This window comes from Melanostigma gelatinosum (assembly GCF_949748355.1).
Source record: "Melanostigma gelatinosum genome assembly, chromosome: 1".
NCBI classification, from domain to species: Eukaryota; Metazoa; Chordata; class Actinopteri; order Perciformes; family Zoarcidae; genus Melanostigma; species Melanostigma gelatinosum.
In genome coordinates, this window is record NC_136634.1 from 16,974,442 (window position 1) to 16,992,188 (window position 17,747).

The 17,747-nt window shown below is 44.7% G+C and overlaps 1 protein-coding gene across 1 annotated transcript in view; it reads left to right on the top strand.

Moving 5' to 3' along the window:
• The first annotated feature begins 421 nt into the window (after positions 1 to 421).
• Positions 422 to 17,747, top strand: part of mrpl23 (mitochondrial ribosomal protein L23) — a 36,265-nt gene continuing 18,939 nt past the window's right edge. The window contains exons 1-4 of the mRNA XM_079281123.1: positions 422 to 532; positions 1,245 to 1,367; positions 10,174 to 10,256; positions 14,028 to 14,101. Of these exons, the coding sequence (XP_079137249.1) occupies positions 513 to 532; positions 1,245 to 1,367; positions 10,174 to 10,256; positions 14,028 to 14,101 (300 nt within the window). The 5' untranslated portion in view covers positions 422 to 512. The remainder of the gene's footprint in view (positions 533 to 1,244; positions 1,368 to 10,173; positions 10,257 to 14,027; positions 14,102 to 17,747) is intronic.

Below are 17,747 nucleotides of genomic sequence, written 5' to 3' on the forward strand. Positions count from 1 at the left end.
ATGAAACATGCCTTGATATAATCTGTATTTGCATTCTGTATTTGCATTTGTATAAAATGTTTATAAATGTGTTTATCTCAAATGGAAAGATAATATTGAAATTGCAGAATTAATATTTATTTAATTATATCATCAGTGTGACAAAATGTGGAGGAATTAATAGATTTAGGAAACATTCAGAAAATAGATTTAATTGGTATTAGATTGACTCAACAGGTTAGTCTTTAACAACAAAACATCTTCTCACTGGGTTATCATTATTGTAACTGTTTATTGTTCGTGAAATAAATACCCACAGTGTAGTTTGAATTCGTTTTCCAAAGCTGCAGGTCATTAATACATCCATGCTGCAGACTTGGGAAGTTTACCTCAAGGGCATGGTGCACATCCACTGCGCCTGCGCGGTGCGAGTACCCCCGGAAGTACTTCTATGCACGCGTAGATTTTGACAACCCTTAAAAAGACTACAAAACAACTACCTGGCAGCTGTGTCGGAACAAACCTCTCCAGTAATGCCAGTAACACGACTGCTGTAAGTGTCCAGTTGATTCTCCTAATCTCTAGGCGTGGATGCGCAAAAGGACGTCCCAGATAGAGATTAAATCGTTGCTAGTCCGCTTCTTTGTCAGTATGTAAACTAGCAAACCCAGCTAACCTTAGCATGTCTTGGGCTTCCAGCTGCCCCCCCCTGTATGTCTGAAAGCAGCTTTTTGCACACGTTTTTCCCATTTGTTGGAGTGCTTAAATCAGTTACGTAAGTGGTCACTGTCGCTGTTAAAATGACGTTACGCAACAAGAACCAATCCAGCATTAGCCAGATATGCTAAAAACATAACGTACTACTGTAAACACGTGACCATGACATCCAGTTCGGTAATGATCTTTTCTAAAAGAAGAGTTTTTGACCAGCTGCTGAACATAGTGGAGCGTTTATCAGCCACGTGTTTCCATACGTCATGCCATACATCACATCAAGGCGCAGCGTGTGGTTTGGATGGCAAACAGTGATCACATCCTGTGGGCTTTCATTACAGAGCTCTCTTTTGAAACTGATCTGTTTTATTTTGTTCCTGCTTTTTATCTTTTTATCATTTTTTCTCAACAAAAGGCTACAGATAAACGTCACCACACAAATCGAGATGGTCACTTGTTCTCTAATCTCCTCCCAGTTGTTAGTGGGGTCGTATCAGATACAGGATGTCTGGGAATGATACTGGAGATGATGCAAGTGTGCCTCTCCTCAGATACCCTCTCTACCAGCTGGGAAACCCTCAGCTGAGGATCTTCAGACCCAGCTGGTTCCTGACGCTGGTGAGGCCCGGGAAGGAGCAGCCTCCTGACACCGTCCAGTTTCGCATCCCAATGGAGTAAGTCTTTTGTTACAGCATTGGAGAAATGCAACGATTCTGTTTCATAACAAAGTCAAAAAAATGGCCACCGCATTTCCCCCATCACTAAAATGATTAATTAACAAAACTGGTTGCCAATTTAATTCTGTTGATTGTATGGCTGTTAACCATATGGTGTAGTGGTTGAATTATATTACGTTTGAGTCATCTATTTGGTATATAATCTCTTTAGGAAGTCAAGCTTCATGTGTTATAAGCTATATGTATGTTAAACCTTCCTCAGGAGCGTGGATGGTACTACTGTACATATAATGCCACCGAAAAGCCGTGATTGTCCATCATAAATGTGGCTAGTGTGTGTGTGTCAAACTTCTTACACGAAGGTTAATGGATGTTTAATTTTTTGGAGATCATATTAGTCAGTCTGCAATCCTTAGTGCTTCCTACTATTAACATGCATTTGTGACACAAGTGCGGTAAAATGATTATATGCATGTGTAAGTTTACTGTGACTTAAAATAGTTTGCTTCAACTTGCATTTTGGTGTTCTGATGCCACTCTTTGTGTCCCTCGAGACGATGCACCATCAGTGTATTGCTTGTCTGTTATATAATAATACTACATTACTTCTACTGTGATGAAATGGAGATGAGTAAAGGTGTATGTGTTGATGTACATGTGTATAAGAAACGTTAAATAATCCCATTCGGTTGTCCTGTTATTGCCTAATCCTACTTTATTTAATGAGTTCTTTCTTTGCCGCTATCACCTTCTAATAACCTCCGTCTTTCATTTTCAGAATACAGTTTTCAGTCCAAATGTTAGCTCACATTACTTACTATTTATTGATCATGTCCGTTGTTATTCATTACTACTTATTGCAAATATCAAATCTGATAGCAAGCATCTGATCTAATGCAATTTTATATCACTTTCTCCACTTTCCATAGAGCCATACAATACAGACTGCAGCGTATATATTTAAAGGCTTACTTTATCATATTTGGCCTTTTTAGCAGCTGGTTTGGTTTCAGCCTCGCATGTTCGGTTAGATGATAATCATCACAGCAACCTCAACCTGAGGATGAAGCAATTATACAAACTCTTACAGCAAAATCGATGTTGCTTCTTAAGATGAACAATATAACAAGCCCTGTGTGGGCTGCACATTGTAATATTACCAGACTGCAAAATCAGTTATTTTATTAGGCATTCAAGTTATATCAGGCTATTACTTTTGTTTGAGTATTGTGTGCTTATGGTTCATGTTTTAGGCTGCATTGATTTGTTTTTTATGGCACTGTAGCAGTCCTGCTGGACCAGTAACTGTGTAGCTGGATTTGGGCATTATGGCCACCAGGTGGCGTGACCGCCTCAAGAACAGGAACCGGTGGCTCAGTCCCTTAACGGTAAAGTCAGCTCTTACCGCCTTATGTCTTCAATGAGCTCAGTTGCAATGGTGAGGTCAAAAGAGCTTTTATTTGGTGCTGCAGTGGAGGTTTGAGCCATGTTGTAAACAGAAAGACGTCATCTAGAGGAGCCAATGTTAATATCCACACAGAAAATGAAAGCGAAATGTTCTTGTTCGTTTTCCAAAACTTGTGTCAAATAGGGTTTACTGCCTCCTTTGCTATACATATAGTGTGTGTGTGTGTGTGTGTGTGTGTGTGTGTGTGTATGACCACTTTATTAGGTACACCTGTTCTACTGCTTGTTACTGCAAATATCGAATCAGCTGATCGGGTGGCAACAACTCAATGCATTTAGGCGTGTAGACACGGTCAAGACGATCTGCTGGAGTTCAAGTCAAGCATCAGAACGGGGAAGAAAGACGTTTTAAGTGACTTTGAACGTGGCATGGTTTGTCGGTGCCAGACGTGCTGGTTTGAGTATTTGAAAAGCTGCCGATCAACTGGGATCTTCACGCACAACCACCTCGAAGGTTTACAAAGAATAGTCCGAAAAAAAAGAAACTATGCAGTGAACGGTAGTCTGGGCAAAAACGCCTTGTTTATGGCAAATGTCAGAGGAGAATAGCCAGACTGGTTGGAGCAGATAGAAAGGCGAGTAACTCAAATAACCACTCGTTAACATCAGGAAAACGAGGCTACAATTGGCACTGGCTTTCCAAAATTGGGCAATAGAAGATTGGAAAAACGTTGCCTGGTCTGGATTTCTGCTGCGATATTCAGACGGTAGGGTCAGAATACGGCGTAAACAACATGAAAGCATGGACCCATCCTGCATTGTAAGAAACGGTTCAGGCTGCTGGTGGTGTCATGGTGCGGGGGATAAGTTCTTACTACCAATTGAGCATCATTTAAACACCGTAGCCGGCCCGAGTATTCAAGCCCATCCCTTTTATGACCAACGCCTACACATCTTTGGCTACTCCCAGCGGGATAACGCATTATGAGTAAAAGCTTTGTCATTTTGGTTGACTAACACATTTAGTCATAGTTTTTTCGTTAAACAAATGAACACATTCTGTCATGCAACTCAACAGGAGGCCGTTACTTGGCAGCGATGGGCTGATTTCGACTAGGTCACCGAGGTTAGCACTGCTCCTCCGGTGATGAGAGCCGCCAGAGCCCACACTGGGAGGAGAAATTGGAAGTTTGAGGCAGATCATCTGTGTGTCTCTGGTGGGGTTTAGACCATAATCTGTTCATCCAGGTGCCTGGCCTCCCACTCTGATTCTTGCCTCCTCTCTGCCAAACTCCTAGGGTGCTTATGTAATTGTGAGTGTGTGTGCGCACGTGCTTGTCAGTGTGGGTTAGTCAGTTTGTGAAAATGGTGTGTGTGTGTATATATGCACAAAAGTGGGGTAAGTGCAGGGTGCGTGTGTGTTTATAAGGGTGTGTAAGGGTTCTTTCCTCGCAGTCTTTGATGCCTGGGAGAGGTGCATGGCTGATTGATATGCTGCTGGGGCCTCGGTGTGCTCTTGAAACGCTGTTATTTTTTTAATGCTTTTTCGTACACACAACGAAGTAAATGGACACCGATGGAGAGACGGTGACACAAAGCAAATATCACTCCCACTCCCGGCGTATTGATGAGCTGTTATAGTTATGACTCTCGAGGGTAGGCCTTTATCTCGTTGACACCTGGGAGCGAGATATAAATGGTTGTCGGTCTCTCGCTCTCGCTCTCGTTTTCATGCTTGTTTGCGGTATCGCTCATCTGCGCATGTCTCTCTCTGTCCCACCCGGGGCTCTGCTGTTTATTGTGCTTTTTCTTAAAACACTTTGCAACGCATCCAAAACCAATCCCTCTTTGGCACACCTTTTGAGACACCTGGACTGTGTTCTCTCATACTTCTCTTTCTACCTGCTGGAGGGGCATACTTGTTTGTCTTTTTGATTGTTCTCGACCCTTTTGTGCTATGTTAGTATTCCCTCTCCGCTCTTGAAGGAACATCATCAAGTTTCTGGGTTTACACCCACACACACACACACACACACGCACACACCTCTTGTGCCGACACACACACAAAGAAAAGAACACGCTGAACGTTGTGTTTGGCCGACTGCTCGGTCACATTTCATGCTACTATGCTGTCGAATAACTACGAAACCCAGACCGTGCTGCGGTTTCTCACCGTAGTCGGACGTGAACTAAATGACCCCGCTGCACAACAGTGTGCCGTCGTCTCTCCACCTGTTGGATCCACCAGTGTTATGGTCGCCACGGCCATCACTGTGTTACTGCTCGCGACGTTCCAATTCGTCAAGCCCGGGCTCAAATAGGAAACTGGGTTATTTTTTCCCGCAAATTAAACTTGGTTGATGTCATAGGAGCCAGCAGAGGAGTGTAACTAACTGTCAACGCTTTAATGACCTGTCTCTCTGTAAGTAGTGAAGTGACGTCTGGTGACCCGCTCTTTGATCTATTTCTCTTCCATTGTCGGACCAAAACCCGAACAATAAATCGAATCCATCACACGCTGCTCTCGTCCTCTCAACTGTCTCCTCTCTCCCTAAGTCTCAGGTTCCTTAATGGCTTTCCCTCTAAACAAAGTATGCTATTATGATCTTGATACTTAGTGTTGAGCAACTTCTGTGCATGCATTGTCTCTGCAGACGGGAGGGTTAAAGTAGTGAGTGTGCGTATCTCGACCCAAACCCGACAATGGGGCAGGCTGACAATAAGGAGCGGCTTTCTTTTGCCTTTCATCTGCGCAGAAAACTCTCCTGTTTCATTCTCACCACTAAGCCGCTCTGACACAATGCACTTTGATGTTGTGCGTGTGTGTGTGTGTGTGTGTGTGTGTAGACTGGTTGGTGTACCTTAGATGTTTGTTGTGTGGTGTGTTAATAAAGGTTCCACATTAGTCTAAGAGGGTTATTAGAACACACAGCGTTAACATATCAGAGGGACAATTCATCTGTTTGTTACTGAGGAATGCTCCTGCTCTTTTAAAGTCGTTACCGTTGTTCGCTGTTCCTATCTGCTGATGCATTTTTCCTGTTTGGCGTGTACGTCATCATATATTTCTCTTAAACCATTACATCATGCTGCTGTATTAGCTGATACAATGGCAATTCAAACAGAAAATGCTGCCAGCAAATTATAAAAATAACATCTATGTCAAGCTTGATGGCGGTTTGGCAGTCACTTAAAGGATTTTTCTGGGTAACGTGAGGCAAGTTGCATGGAGAAAAAAAGAGGCCACATAGTTGATGACGTGTTGAAGGGTTGAGGCTCCGCTAAACTGCAGTAAGCGCCTGCAGCCCTGCATCACCTCTGTGTGGCTGCATCCTCTTCTTTTCCATTCCCTTGCAATGCTTCAAGTCGATCTGCCGCCCGAAAAAAGGCCCCATAAAAAGCCCAAATGTAGATGCAGCCCAGTTTCTATCAAACAAGGAACCACATTAAAAGCGTTTCAGTGGTTTGCCAAGTCAAGTTGCAAAAACAAGCAACCTTTCCGAGGAGGATTCATGGTCGCCACAAGAAGCACCAATGGTCACTGAATCATCCCTAGACAAAGTAACGTTCAGCTTAGAACAAGGAGGACATGTCAACAGCATTCTTTGGATCAAATGTTGTTATAGTGTTTGCTAATTTACAAGGACTGTGGCACGGCATTCAGTTTACACAGCAGAGTACACACTCCATTTTTGAAGCGTGACTCACCATGATGACCGAGATGAAATTGCCAAAGTTTTTCACATAACGTTTTTTTTTTTCTTCAGTTACCCACTTTCCCACCGCTAAACCAACTGTTTGTTGTTAACCTGAGAAAAGGGTCTACGTCGGTATGTCCTCCCATGCTACATGTTGGTGTTATTCTGGGTCATATACTGAGTACAGCAACCGTGCTGACATGTTTGTACCATACATACACATTTGATAACGTTACCAAATATAAGACATTGAACCTTTTATGTGAAAAATCGCCATAGTTTGAGTATTTTGCAAATAGGAAAATGTCACAATTGACTGACCATTTCTCCTTTTTGTGGATCAACTTGTTTAGGTCACAATCATTTACTTTCCAGTTTTGCACCTTTTTTTTCATGAACTTGTGAGTAGTAACATTGATGAAATACAATGTTGAGTCTGTTCTAAACTCAAATCCAATACTTTTAGTTATTGAAACATTTAGAAATATTTTTGCATTTGCAATCCATTGAGTCAAACAGTACATGCACATTAGAGTGATATACTCCATACATATAGATATATATACTATGTATATTCTATACCTTTTTATCTATCTATACGTATTTGAATCTATGTTCAAGTAAATAAGAGGTTGTTGTTTAAAATTGTGTTGAGGACCTTCAAATACCAAAGAGCAAATATTATTCAGCCTAAAACAATCCAGATCTGCTTAACTTCAGTGTTTTCAGTCCATATTGTGTGTTATTTGTGAGTGGGTGGACGTATAGGGCATTCTTTATGTACAACAGAGACCCCACCCATTCACTGGGCAGATGTTCTTTTAGCACCAGCGCATTAAAGGACAAGTGGCATGCAGTAGCCTCTGAGCTCTCAGAACACATTCACTGTCCTTATTGTCAAACATGGTCAAAGCCGCCTCTGTCCTGTCATGCACGTTTTCAACGGTGCCCTTTCACCTACTTCTCTCATGTGCACAGGTGTAAATGGACTTTCAACGACTGGAACTGATACTCACAATCTCCTTGGCTCAGTGCGAGTTTAGCCCACACATTTCAGAATGGGAGATATTCAGGAGCATGTAGAGTCACTGCAGAGGGGGGGGGGGGATCACATTTGAGAGCAGCTGATCGAGGTGTGCGGCTTAATCTGCAGATTCACAAATCTGCTATATTGTCGCACACAAACCGCTATGTCACAGCGGGGCGAAGCAAAGGCATCGGGTTTACCCTGTTCCTTCATCTGTGCCTGCATCCCTTCAGAGACCTCCTGCTTTGAGCACGACTTGGTATCAGACTTAGGTCTTACGTCTCCCTTTGACACCTCCCCCTGAACAATGCAGAACAATATCACTTTTTGAATTGTTTCCTAACAATGATGTTCTTGTTTTAGACCTGCTCGGCAACAACGTACCGTAATTGAACCTAATCCGTCGTCGGATGCCCTTCTAGGTTTTGCTTTCGGAGTTCTTTCATCATCTTGGGGGCGAGGGATCTTTGTAGCGCGTGCGTATGTGTGTAAATATACACACCGGTTGCTGAGGAACGATGCCTTTTTAGCTCTGGCAGTTGCTAGAGGGAGGTTTTCATACTTCCTGTGAGACAGAGGTGTGAAAGGTTAGCTTGTGGAGAAAGATGGGTGTTTATACTGGGATGATGATCAGATGCTGCCTGCATCACTACTGGAGACACCACTCCCTTTGTCTAAGTTTAGTCTTGCTTATGTACCCTCTTAACTTGACATCTTCTCCTCAACTTTCACCCCAGGGCTTTGTCTGGGACTGGATTACAGTTTCAGCTGAAATGGGAGTCATGTATTGACTCAGGTCAGAGAAAAATCTAATGTAACCCCTCTCAATCTAGTGTTCTGTGTGTGTGTGTGTGTGTGTGTGTGGATGTATTCATCGTTAATCTCTAAATATAGTGTTCTATATAAATTATTAGCCGGTATGTATGTATGTATGTTTGTTGCATTTTGTATTTCACTTACTACTGACATAGGTAAATGATCATTTATCTTTGTGTCGTGTATTTGCAGCTAACGCTAGTTCATTAAGCATATATGTGCAATACATGCACAGGCATCTTGTGCAGAGTAACTCTACCGTGCTAGTGTATATTTCAACATCTCTGCGTTTCTGGTGACTGGATCATTTGAGTGTTGAAAGCAGCAGGATTCAGATTCTCCCCATTAATCAGGATCAGTGTTTCCTCTGCTAATGATCCAGACGAGACTTCGCAGTCCCCGAGCCACTTTCCTTTTCCTCCAGTTCCTCGCCCCTGCTTTCTAGGGAAAGCTCTCTCTCTCTCTCTCTCGCTCTCTCTCTCTCTCTCTCGCTCTCTCTCTTCCCCCCCCCCCCCCCTCCCTCCCTTGACCTCAAGTACCCCTGGTCTGGCTGCTCTGCTTCACTTCCCTCCAGCGCACACGCACACTGTGAGATGGGGGGAGGCGGGTGCAAATGGACCAGAAAGGCGCATCTGCATGCCGCATCAGAAACACATTTCTCTCTTCTCGACTGGGTAAAGTGAGCAAAATAGTCCTAACGGGATGTTAACAAGTTGGTTTACAGCTTTCTTCACACAGTGATGCAGCAACTCCCTCCCCCTAACGCCGCCAGTAGTCCTCGACCAGAACTGGGTCTGAGAGGCAGAGCTTATTGACTGCTTAGTGGTCTTGTCTTTCAAAGGAAGCTGCCTGAAGGTGGTGTTTGGTAGAAAAACCGGATCACACTCAAGAGTCACCGCATCAAACCACCCTGCTTCTGTAATGTGGAGATCGTCAATCAAGTACGGTAAATGTATGCCGAGCTTGCTTGATAAACACGACGCAGCAGGTCAAGTGGAAGAGTTCCAGGTCTACATCAGTGGAAGCTTTGCCAACATTTATCGTATTATAGAGCACAACGAAGCTGTTTGTACGGCATGGAATTTGTCATGTCTTTGTGTTCACAGATGGGATTTTGTCACGCAAATGTTTGCTTCACCTAATATTGTTACAGCAGCTCAATGTGTTGTGCTGTTCCCTCCCTCCCGAACACAAATAGAGAATATTACATTATTCTGTTCTATCAAAGAAACGAATGAGGTGATAGAAGACGCCATATCCGAGGCACTCATGTCAGACCACAGCGTCGCTATTAAGCACTTTGTCAGACGCATTTGGGAAGTGCTCTCCACCAGGCTAATCCAATTGGCTCGATTGATTAGCAGTTAAAAGCCTTTCTTCCTCTGTTCAGAGCAATCCATTCCGAATGCTGCCCAGTGGGCGAGCTCTGGCTGGGCTGGCCCGCCGGATCAGTTGGTGCCAGGTCCACTTCCTGTGTAGGGTTTCACCAGGCGCGATCAATACATGCAGACGGCTAATTGGATGAACACTGACACTCACATTTCTCTTCTCTCCACTTTATGGTCCAGAGAATAAAAGCTGAATATGGGTCTATACCGTAGGGGAGCGTCCTGTCAGTTACACTAGGTAATATAACGGCAGAGCTTATGGGAATGCAGGGTGGAAATAGGCTGTATCATTCCTGTGTAGGTGGCAACTAAGTGAATGTGGTGTTATTTGCTGGACTGTGCAATCCAGCATTGTAACCTTACACTCACTCAAATCAGTCCGCGTGCAAACACCGATGCTGGATGCCTTGTTTAACTCCTGGTCTCCTTTTTTGTGTTCTTTCTCTTCTCTGTGCATGTCTGGACAGAATGACCAAGTGTGACATAAAGAACTACCTGGAGAAGATCTATAACGTCCCCGTAGGAGCAGTCCGCACCAGGATACAGTTTGGTGAGTGTCCTCACTGCTTTGCACATGCAGAAAGCCATTACATTTACAGAACTCTGAGTGGTTGACACTACCTCCATGACATTATTTCTCATAGACTAAAAGTACGATTGGACATAGCTCACAGGTCTTAATAAACTGAGATCCGACCTGTGACCCGAGTGTGGGCCAAATGTATTTCGTCTAATTTAATCCCGTTGTATTGCCACCAATCCAGGATCTGGATGCCAATATGTCTAACACCATCAAAGGAGAACAATTATTCTTTGACATGAAATGGAGATTAGGAAGTGAAGTGCCGGAGTAATTGCATATTGCTACTTTTTTTATTTATCTTGTACGTATCCCTGTAAGGCCAATTGTATGCCGCAAATGTTTTGGTTCTTCAGGCCTGAAGTGATAACTCCAACCTGTGGGTGAATTAACTGGAGCGGTCTGTGCTGCCACATGGGTTTGGCTTTATCTTTGTTTTCCGGTACAGAATGTATTTTATTTGTTGCATCACATTGAGACGACTGGAGAATAACAAAAACAATACACGCAGGCATTATTGCATGAGTCATGACTATGAAAGCTCGGGGTTGGACGATCATTACACACATCATAACTGTACGTCTGTGTAGGGACGTGGAGCCCGTCCAAACTGCTGAGAGAGGGCGTTAAGGCTGTGGTGAAAACACTTGATTCATGGTATGCAATACCAAGCCGCAAATATTTCATCCAAATTAAAATCCTAAAGTTGTACTGCAGCTGTTGTGAGTAAATCGAGCAAGGGGTGTATGCACACACACACACACACCTATACACACACACACACACACACAAACACACAGTCTCCGTGTGCTGAGCTCTGAACTTCCACCGTGAACTAAACTGCCTCAGCAAACACTGTGATGTATATGAATAGTTGATTTGATAATTTAATCAAAAGAAAGGTAACTTTCAAGCAATTTCCGGCAATAACAAATTATTATCCGACATCGATATCAAATTCTGTTGGAATTTGATATAAAACTATTTTATACAGTTATACTAGACGACTCCCCACCGCCCAATATTGAAAATATACTGTTAAATAAGTGTTTGTCAATGCGTACAGTCCCGTCTTTATTTAAAATGTGTCTTTGAAGTATCAAACATTCACTATTTGTAGCCTTGAATGTTGGCTGTCAGAAGTTATAAGTATCTGTGGTCAACTTTCATTCATTTTCCAGCCGATTCTAGCGAACGCTTCACAGTAGAAAATAGAAGCATCGAGTCAAACATCTCAAACTACTCCAGCAGCGTAATCCCCCGATCACGATCCATCCGAATGCTCAGTGACACTTATTGTCTCTCAAAAGTATTGCTCAATGCAATTGCCTCGGTCTTCCCATTGACGTGCAGCAGCGGGAGTGTTTTCCAGCGGCTGGCCGCGGTAGTTGTTAGCGTGCCTGACTCTCCTTTCCCCCGAACACACACAGCTGCTTATCGGACAATCTGCTGCAGCAGCATTCCAGCCTCCAGCTGTCCCAGGACACTCCACGCTCCCTCCACACAAACACGTACCATTCACTTGCAGCTTCAGGGCTCTAAGTGCCCCCCCCCTCCCCTCCTGCCCCCTTGTCAAGGATGATCACAGAGCCACGGTGTTATATCATTGACTTAATATTCCTCTGTACTTTTTATTGGGCGAGGAAACCGCTTACGTTGGCATAGACTGATTTTAGGGTCCCTCTAGTCGTAAGCTTTTTGTAAGTTCATGGGAGAACAGAAGTAGAGGACATATAGGTGGCTTGATGTTGGAGAGGCGTTGACGGACGTGCTGAGAAGAGTCGGCACAACAGCTCCTTCTGTGCTGCGCCTGAAGGGCCACGAGGAGCCCCCTCTACCTCTGGAGGAGGGAGGACGAGAGAGAGGCACCTAGCTTAGCGTAGCCGACGCTGTTTATTACAGTTGTGTCATTAAAAGCGAGGGGAAAAGGAAAGCAGTGAACTGTGGGGCGACGGAGAAGAAAGGGCGGCTCGGGGCCCCCGGTGCTCCAGAGGTGCGTCAGAGAAGGTATCCCTGTCTGCGTCAGGAGTTCCACTCCACTGGCAACACAAAGTCGGCAGCGGGTGGAGGAACGCAAACGACCCTTTCTTCCCTCCATGGGCGGCAGGGGTATTTTGGAAGGAGTTGCCATGGTTACCCCTCCGGCCTGGGATTTGTAATGCGATAGCCGGCTGCCAAACCGCAATCTCAAAGTGGGAGAAATTGTGCTTGCGTTTGCGAGTGTTGCATGAAAGCTCTGTCTGTATGCGTTGGGAAAGGCCCGTCATGTGAATGAAGAGAAACGCTTCTGCTTCTGAGTGTGTGTGTGTGTGTGTGTGTGTGTGTGTGTCTCGTGTGTTTGTGGAGGGACAGGTCAGTGTCCTACCTTGCTCGTTCAAAGGTTATAGCAGTTCCCTGTGGATTCCCTCAGAAATCAGGAACACACAGACACACACACACTCTTCGTTACCTTTGTCTCCCACCCACACATGGGCCTCCTGTTAGCCGGGGGGGGGGGGGGGGTTTACAGCCCAATGCTCAGGGCTTTCCCTGAGCATTGGGGCTGCCTGACTAGTGATTACCAGCTACATATATATATATATGACACACAGACACACACAAATGACTCATTACATCGGTATGGTTCCCTTGTTATTCATGTCATAAACTGTTCCCATGGCGATGCAGTCACACGGAGAGTTGACTTGACCACCAGCGTCTCTTTGAGATCCGAGTTCTGAGGCAGAGATGAAACGTTTGATGCTGCGGTCGGTAGCCATCGTTGATAGTAGCGTAATGTAAAGATTGAGGCACCTGTGTGAAGTGCTTTTAAGTTTATTTGAAGCCAGACTCCTAGCCTACACACACACACACACACACACACACACACACACACACACACACACACACACAAACAGAGCAGCTCCCAGAGCCCCCTGTCCTCCAGACTTGCAGAGGTCTGACAGGAGAGAGGATGATGTCATCATCCTCTCCAGCTGGGGAAGAGTTTAACCTGCAGTCAACAAGATCACGCTCTGCTTTACCACACACGTACACACAATATATTCTCTGTTCTACAGGGAGATTAACAACAATTAAAGAGGAATTCAACATAATGTGATTATTGCACAGATAAATAGATGTCATTTTTAGATTTAGTCATTGTTTCCTAGCGGTGGTTTTAAAAAAAAAAATAGATTATTCATTTGGGCGAAATGACATCAGAAAACAATGACAAATCAGTGTTACCTAGAGTCCTAGATGACATCATCAAATGTCTTGTTTTATTCAACCAAAGGTTCAAAACTCGACTACCCAAAATATTCCGTTACCGTTAATGATGGGACAAACGCTGGAACGATCAAATGTGCATTTCTGCTTGAAAATTGACAAATGAGTACTTAAATATAAAGTAGTTGCCATTTCATCGTCTAATCGACTGATTGCAACTCTGATAGCAATCATGAAAAATGTTCATAGATTTAAAAAAACACTAAAGCAGTACTGCACACTCATTTGCAACATCATCCACCGAGACCCAAAACAACTAGAGAAGCTACCTCAGTGTAGAAGCAGTAAAGCTCCAGTTGACACTTTTCCATCATCGTCACAGTATATTGGCCAACCCAACTCTCACCATATTCATAAATGTCACCATCGTCACTTTGTCCCGCTGTCTGCTGTCTCACAACCACAATTTGCTCACGTTTAGTCATTCCTGTTTACCAACAAATGCAGTACCTGCTGTTCTGTGTTTCTCAGGCTCCAACAAGAAGAGGAATCATCTCAACCAGAAGGTGAAGCAGCCGGACTATAAAGTAGCCTACGTTCAGCTGGTGAGAAGACACACGCGTACACTCATCCTCCCAGTCTTTTCGGGTTGGCGTGTTGTTTGAGTAGCGTCAGCTCAGTGACTCCTGTTCTGTACACAGTGGGAGGTGGAGACCCCCCCCCTTCCACAATCACTTTCTCTCTCCAACACACCCAACCCTCTGTGTGTTTTTTTTCTTATTGTGAGGGCGGCATTATTAAACACAACACTCAGGGGGAAAGGGCTTTTTAGGGGCCTTAAGCCTTCAGCTTTTGTGCCATGAGCTAATTTTGAAAGCGGGACTTGCCGGGTGAGGGAGGTGAGACGGGTTAGTTGAGCCCCCAGGGGCCGGCAGCCTTTTGAAGGCGAGCTCTCGGACAAATGCAGGTACGAACAGACATACGATAAAAGTGAAGCATTTTTAACAAGCGCTGTTCCTTCACCTTCCATTGCTCAAGTGTTGTCATGAGGGAATCCTCACACAAATCACCCTACCTCACGTCTCTCTCCTGTGTGGTTCACACACTCTGGCTGGCCCCCTTGAGAAAGCATCAGTCTGGGTTCTTTCAGGGCCCGAGGGTGAAAGGTCGTCTTTGGTTACGTGCCAGACTTATTACAGGAAATATTGAGATATGTTTATCATCTGGTGTAGCTCTCCATTCTGTGCTCATGTGCAATAGAAGGAATGTGAGCAATCGTGTGCACTTGGTGTGTGCGTGCGTGTTTGTGTTTCGAAGGGACACCCAGACTCCCTCATTGCATCACAGCTGTTGCCTTCACACCTGTGTTTGAGGTGAGCGTTGGGTCAGGAAGGCCCATTCCCTGCACGTCTTGACACATGTTTGAAGTCTGTTAGTCTTTGAAATCAAACAAACCTCCTCAAACTGTTTTAATGCGCCTTTGATGCAGACGTGAAAAGCAAGGGGCCTTTGTTTTGGTGCCTGCCGTTTTGATCTCGCCCAGACAAATCAACAGCGGTGTAGACGCTTGTTTACGCCGCGCCGCCCACCCAGCCATCAATCTTGAAATGGATGAATAATGAAAATTGTCTAAACACGACATTTGAAAGAGGATACATAATTGAAGCTTGATGCTTCTGTCTCACCTGATGCACACGACGGTGATGGGTGTGAGGATGCAGAACGACACACCTTCACACACACATCTGTGACATGTGTCCCAGAGGACCTGTGTTTTTCCTTGAGTGTCATTCGCTCTGTAGTCGCAATCACGTCGCGGTTTTCTGAACGTCGCGGTTTTCTGAAGTCACGCTCATTTGATGGTGAGCAGTGGGTCGAAATGCTCAGATGCAGGCTCTCTTTCTGCTTAAAATGGCTTGATATAAAACCGAATATCCGGCCTGTTTCTCTGGCAGGTTTTTGGAAAAAAACATTCTCTCGCTCAACTCTCTTTCCTACCTCGCTCTCTTTCTTGTGTAAGCACTCGCACAAAGCCCCCAGAAAACCCTCCTTCCTTTTGCAGCGGTGGGTAGAAAACAAGATTGTTCCTAATTGACTCCACATGTGGGAGAGTGTTCTGTGGGTCGATGCTCACACCGCGGTCCCCCCCGTTCTACCCTCATCCTCCCCTCTCCCGCCTCTCTCCCCTGCTCCCTCCATCAGCTAATATTGCAGCAGTAATACTCTCCCTCTCTCATTCCTTGCTCTTTGTTTGTGGTTGAAGGGAGGCCTCCCGTTAGAGGGGTTCCGTGACTGCCATTTTCCTCAGACTTACAGGGGGGACCCCAGTAACGGGGCAAGAGATAGCGTCTGCATGTGTGAAATGTGCACGGTGTGTGGGAAAAGTGTGTGTGTGTGTGAGGGGATCACACGGGGCTGGTGGGTGGGGGTCGGGGGAGGGTTGACTAAGGGTATGAAGGAGTCATGCCAGAGCAGGGAGGTCCAGAGACGGGGTAAAGCGATCAGTGGGAAGGGGAAGAGGATGTGTGTTAGTGTGTGTGTGAGAGTGACAGAGGGGGGCTCAGGGTGGTGGTGCAGGTACTGGGGTGACAACAACAGCAGTACAAAATGAAAGTCTTGTCAGACTGCTTTCAGGTCTGGCTGCACATCAATGGGGCTGGTTTCATGCACCGCTAGGACAGGCCGAGTCCAAAAGGGCTAACTCCAACCGCTACGCTCAGGGTAACGCTTGTTTCCGCAGTTGACTCATACTGTTCCATCTGTTTGATGCTGTAAAGGGAAATCCAAATCTGCATTGCACTTTCTGACCTCTGTTGTAGACACTACTTCACGTACAGTAGGTGTAGTTAGGTTTCGTGACTGGTTCGCGATGCCTTTCCGTCATATCTTCCTGAGGTTTTTAGGAATATTCTTGTATGTATAAAGCACATAAAACCAGTAAAACCTGCGCATTTTTTGCAGCGAATCCTCTTTCAAAGTCGACTTGCATGTGCCTGCTAGAGAAGAAGGCTTTTTTTTTTTTTTTCTGCAGCTAACCATGTTCATAACGCATGTCAGACCCTGTGGTTTACCCTCATTAAATTATCTTGGGCCATCTCACAGCTGAAGTGCATTGTGCCACCATTTCCAGTTAAACCTTGCTTCCATCTGAAGCCTTCGAAACCCAATCTGGTGCTTTTCATAAAAGAGAAAGCGGTGCACTTCTGAAATTATAGTCATTTCTAAATGTTTTCAGTCATTGTTCTGCAGCATTATTATCAGTCAAACATTTACGATACAGTCCTTTCCGCCTGGCATGCGACTGGAAATGCTGTGGTGAGTTTTGGTCAGAGGAGGAGTTATTCTCTGTCTTTTGGAGTGGCAGCTAGTTTGCTTTGCTTTGCTTTCTGGTGCCAGCTGCAGCACTTCAGTGGGCTGAGTGCTCCGAGTGCATGTTGAAAGCTCCCAGAGGGCGACGCTGTGAATATATGAATGGGATGCCTACCGGTCTCGGCTTTTCTGAATGATCCAGATCAGTGCCACGTTGTGCTGTAAAAGTAAAGAAGCATGCTGGAAAAGTAACGACGTCCAATCAGCAGATTGTCTACAGCTGGTCGAATCTGACGGCATGCTGTATTTCAACATTGCTTGCAGGATTTTGTAAAATCGCTTTTATTTTTTTAAATTAATTTAAATGTCATTAGCATTTCTTTGGTTGAACCGCCCTTGCATTACAGGGGGCAATGTTGAAAGTACTTTATTTAATAATTGAATAAAAGAGGTGTATTAGCTGGTAGGTGAAGCTTCTCCATCGTTTCCGAGGAGGAGGAGGAGGAGGAGGAGTGTTCGCAACCATTTAGCTTCAATATCCACGCTAGTTAACCGTTGTTTGACAGTCCGTATACACCTCGCTTGGGAGTCTGTAAGCATCGTCGACGGTAGTGAGAGTAGATGATGGAGGGAAAACTTTGCAGCAGAAGGGAGAGCAGGCACACAGATGGCCCAAGGTTTTGTCACGATGCCGACCTTTAGTTGTCATGAAGTGAGCAGTTCGTTTTGTTTACACATAAATGAATGATGTCATTACTTTGGTAGTAGTCACGATCTACCACCCAGATCCATTTACGCATATCTTAAATGCTTTAAATATGCATTTCAAGAAGTTGTTTTATTTACTTAAGCGACAAACAAACTTAAACTCTGACATTTTTTTAGCGTTTTCTGTTCTTGTGTAGACTGTGTAGACTTCTTTCTGCTTCTTTCTCCACCCCC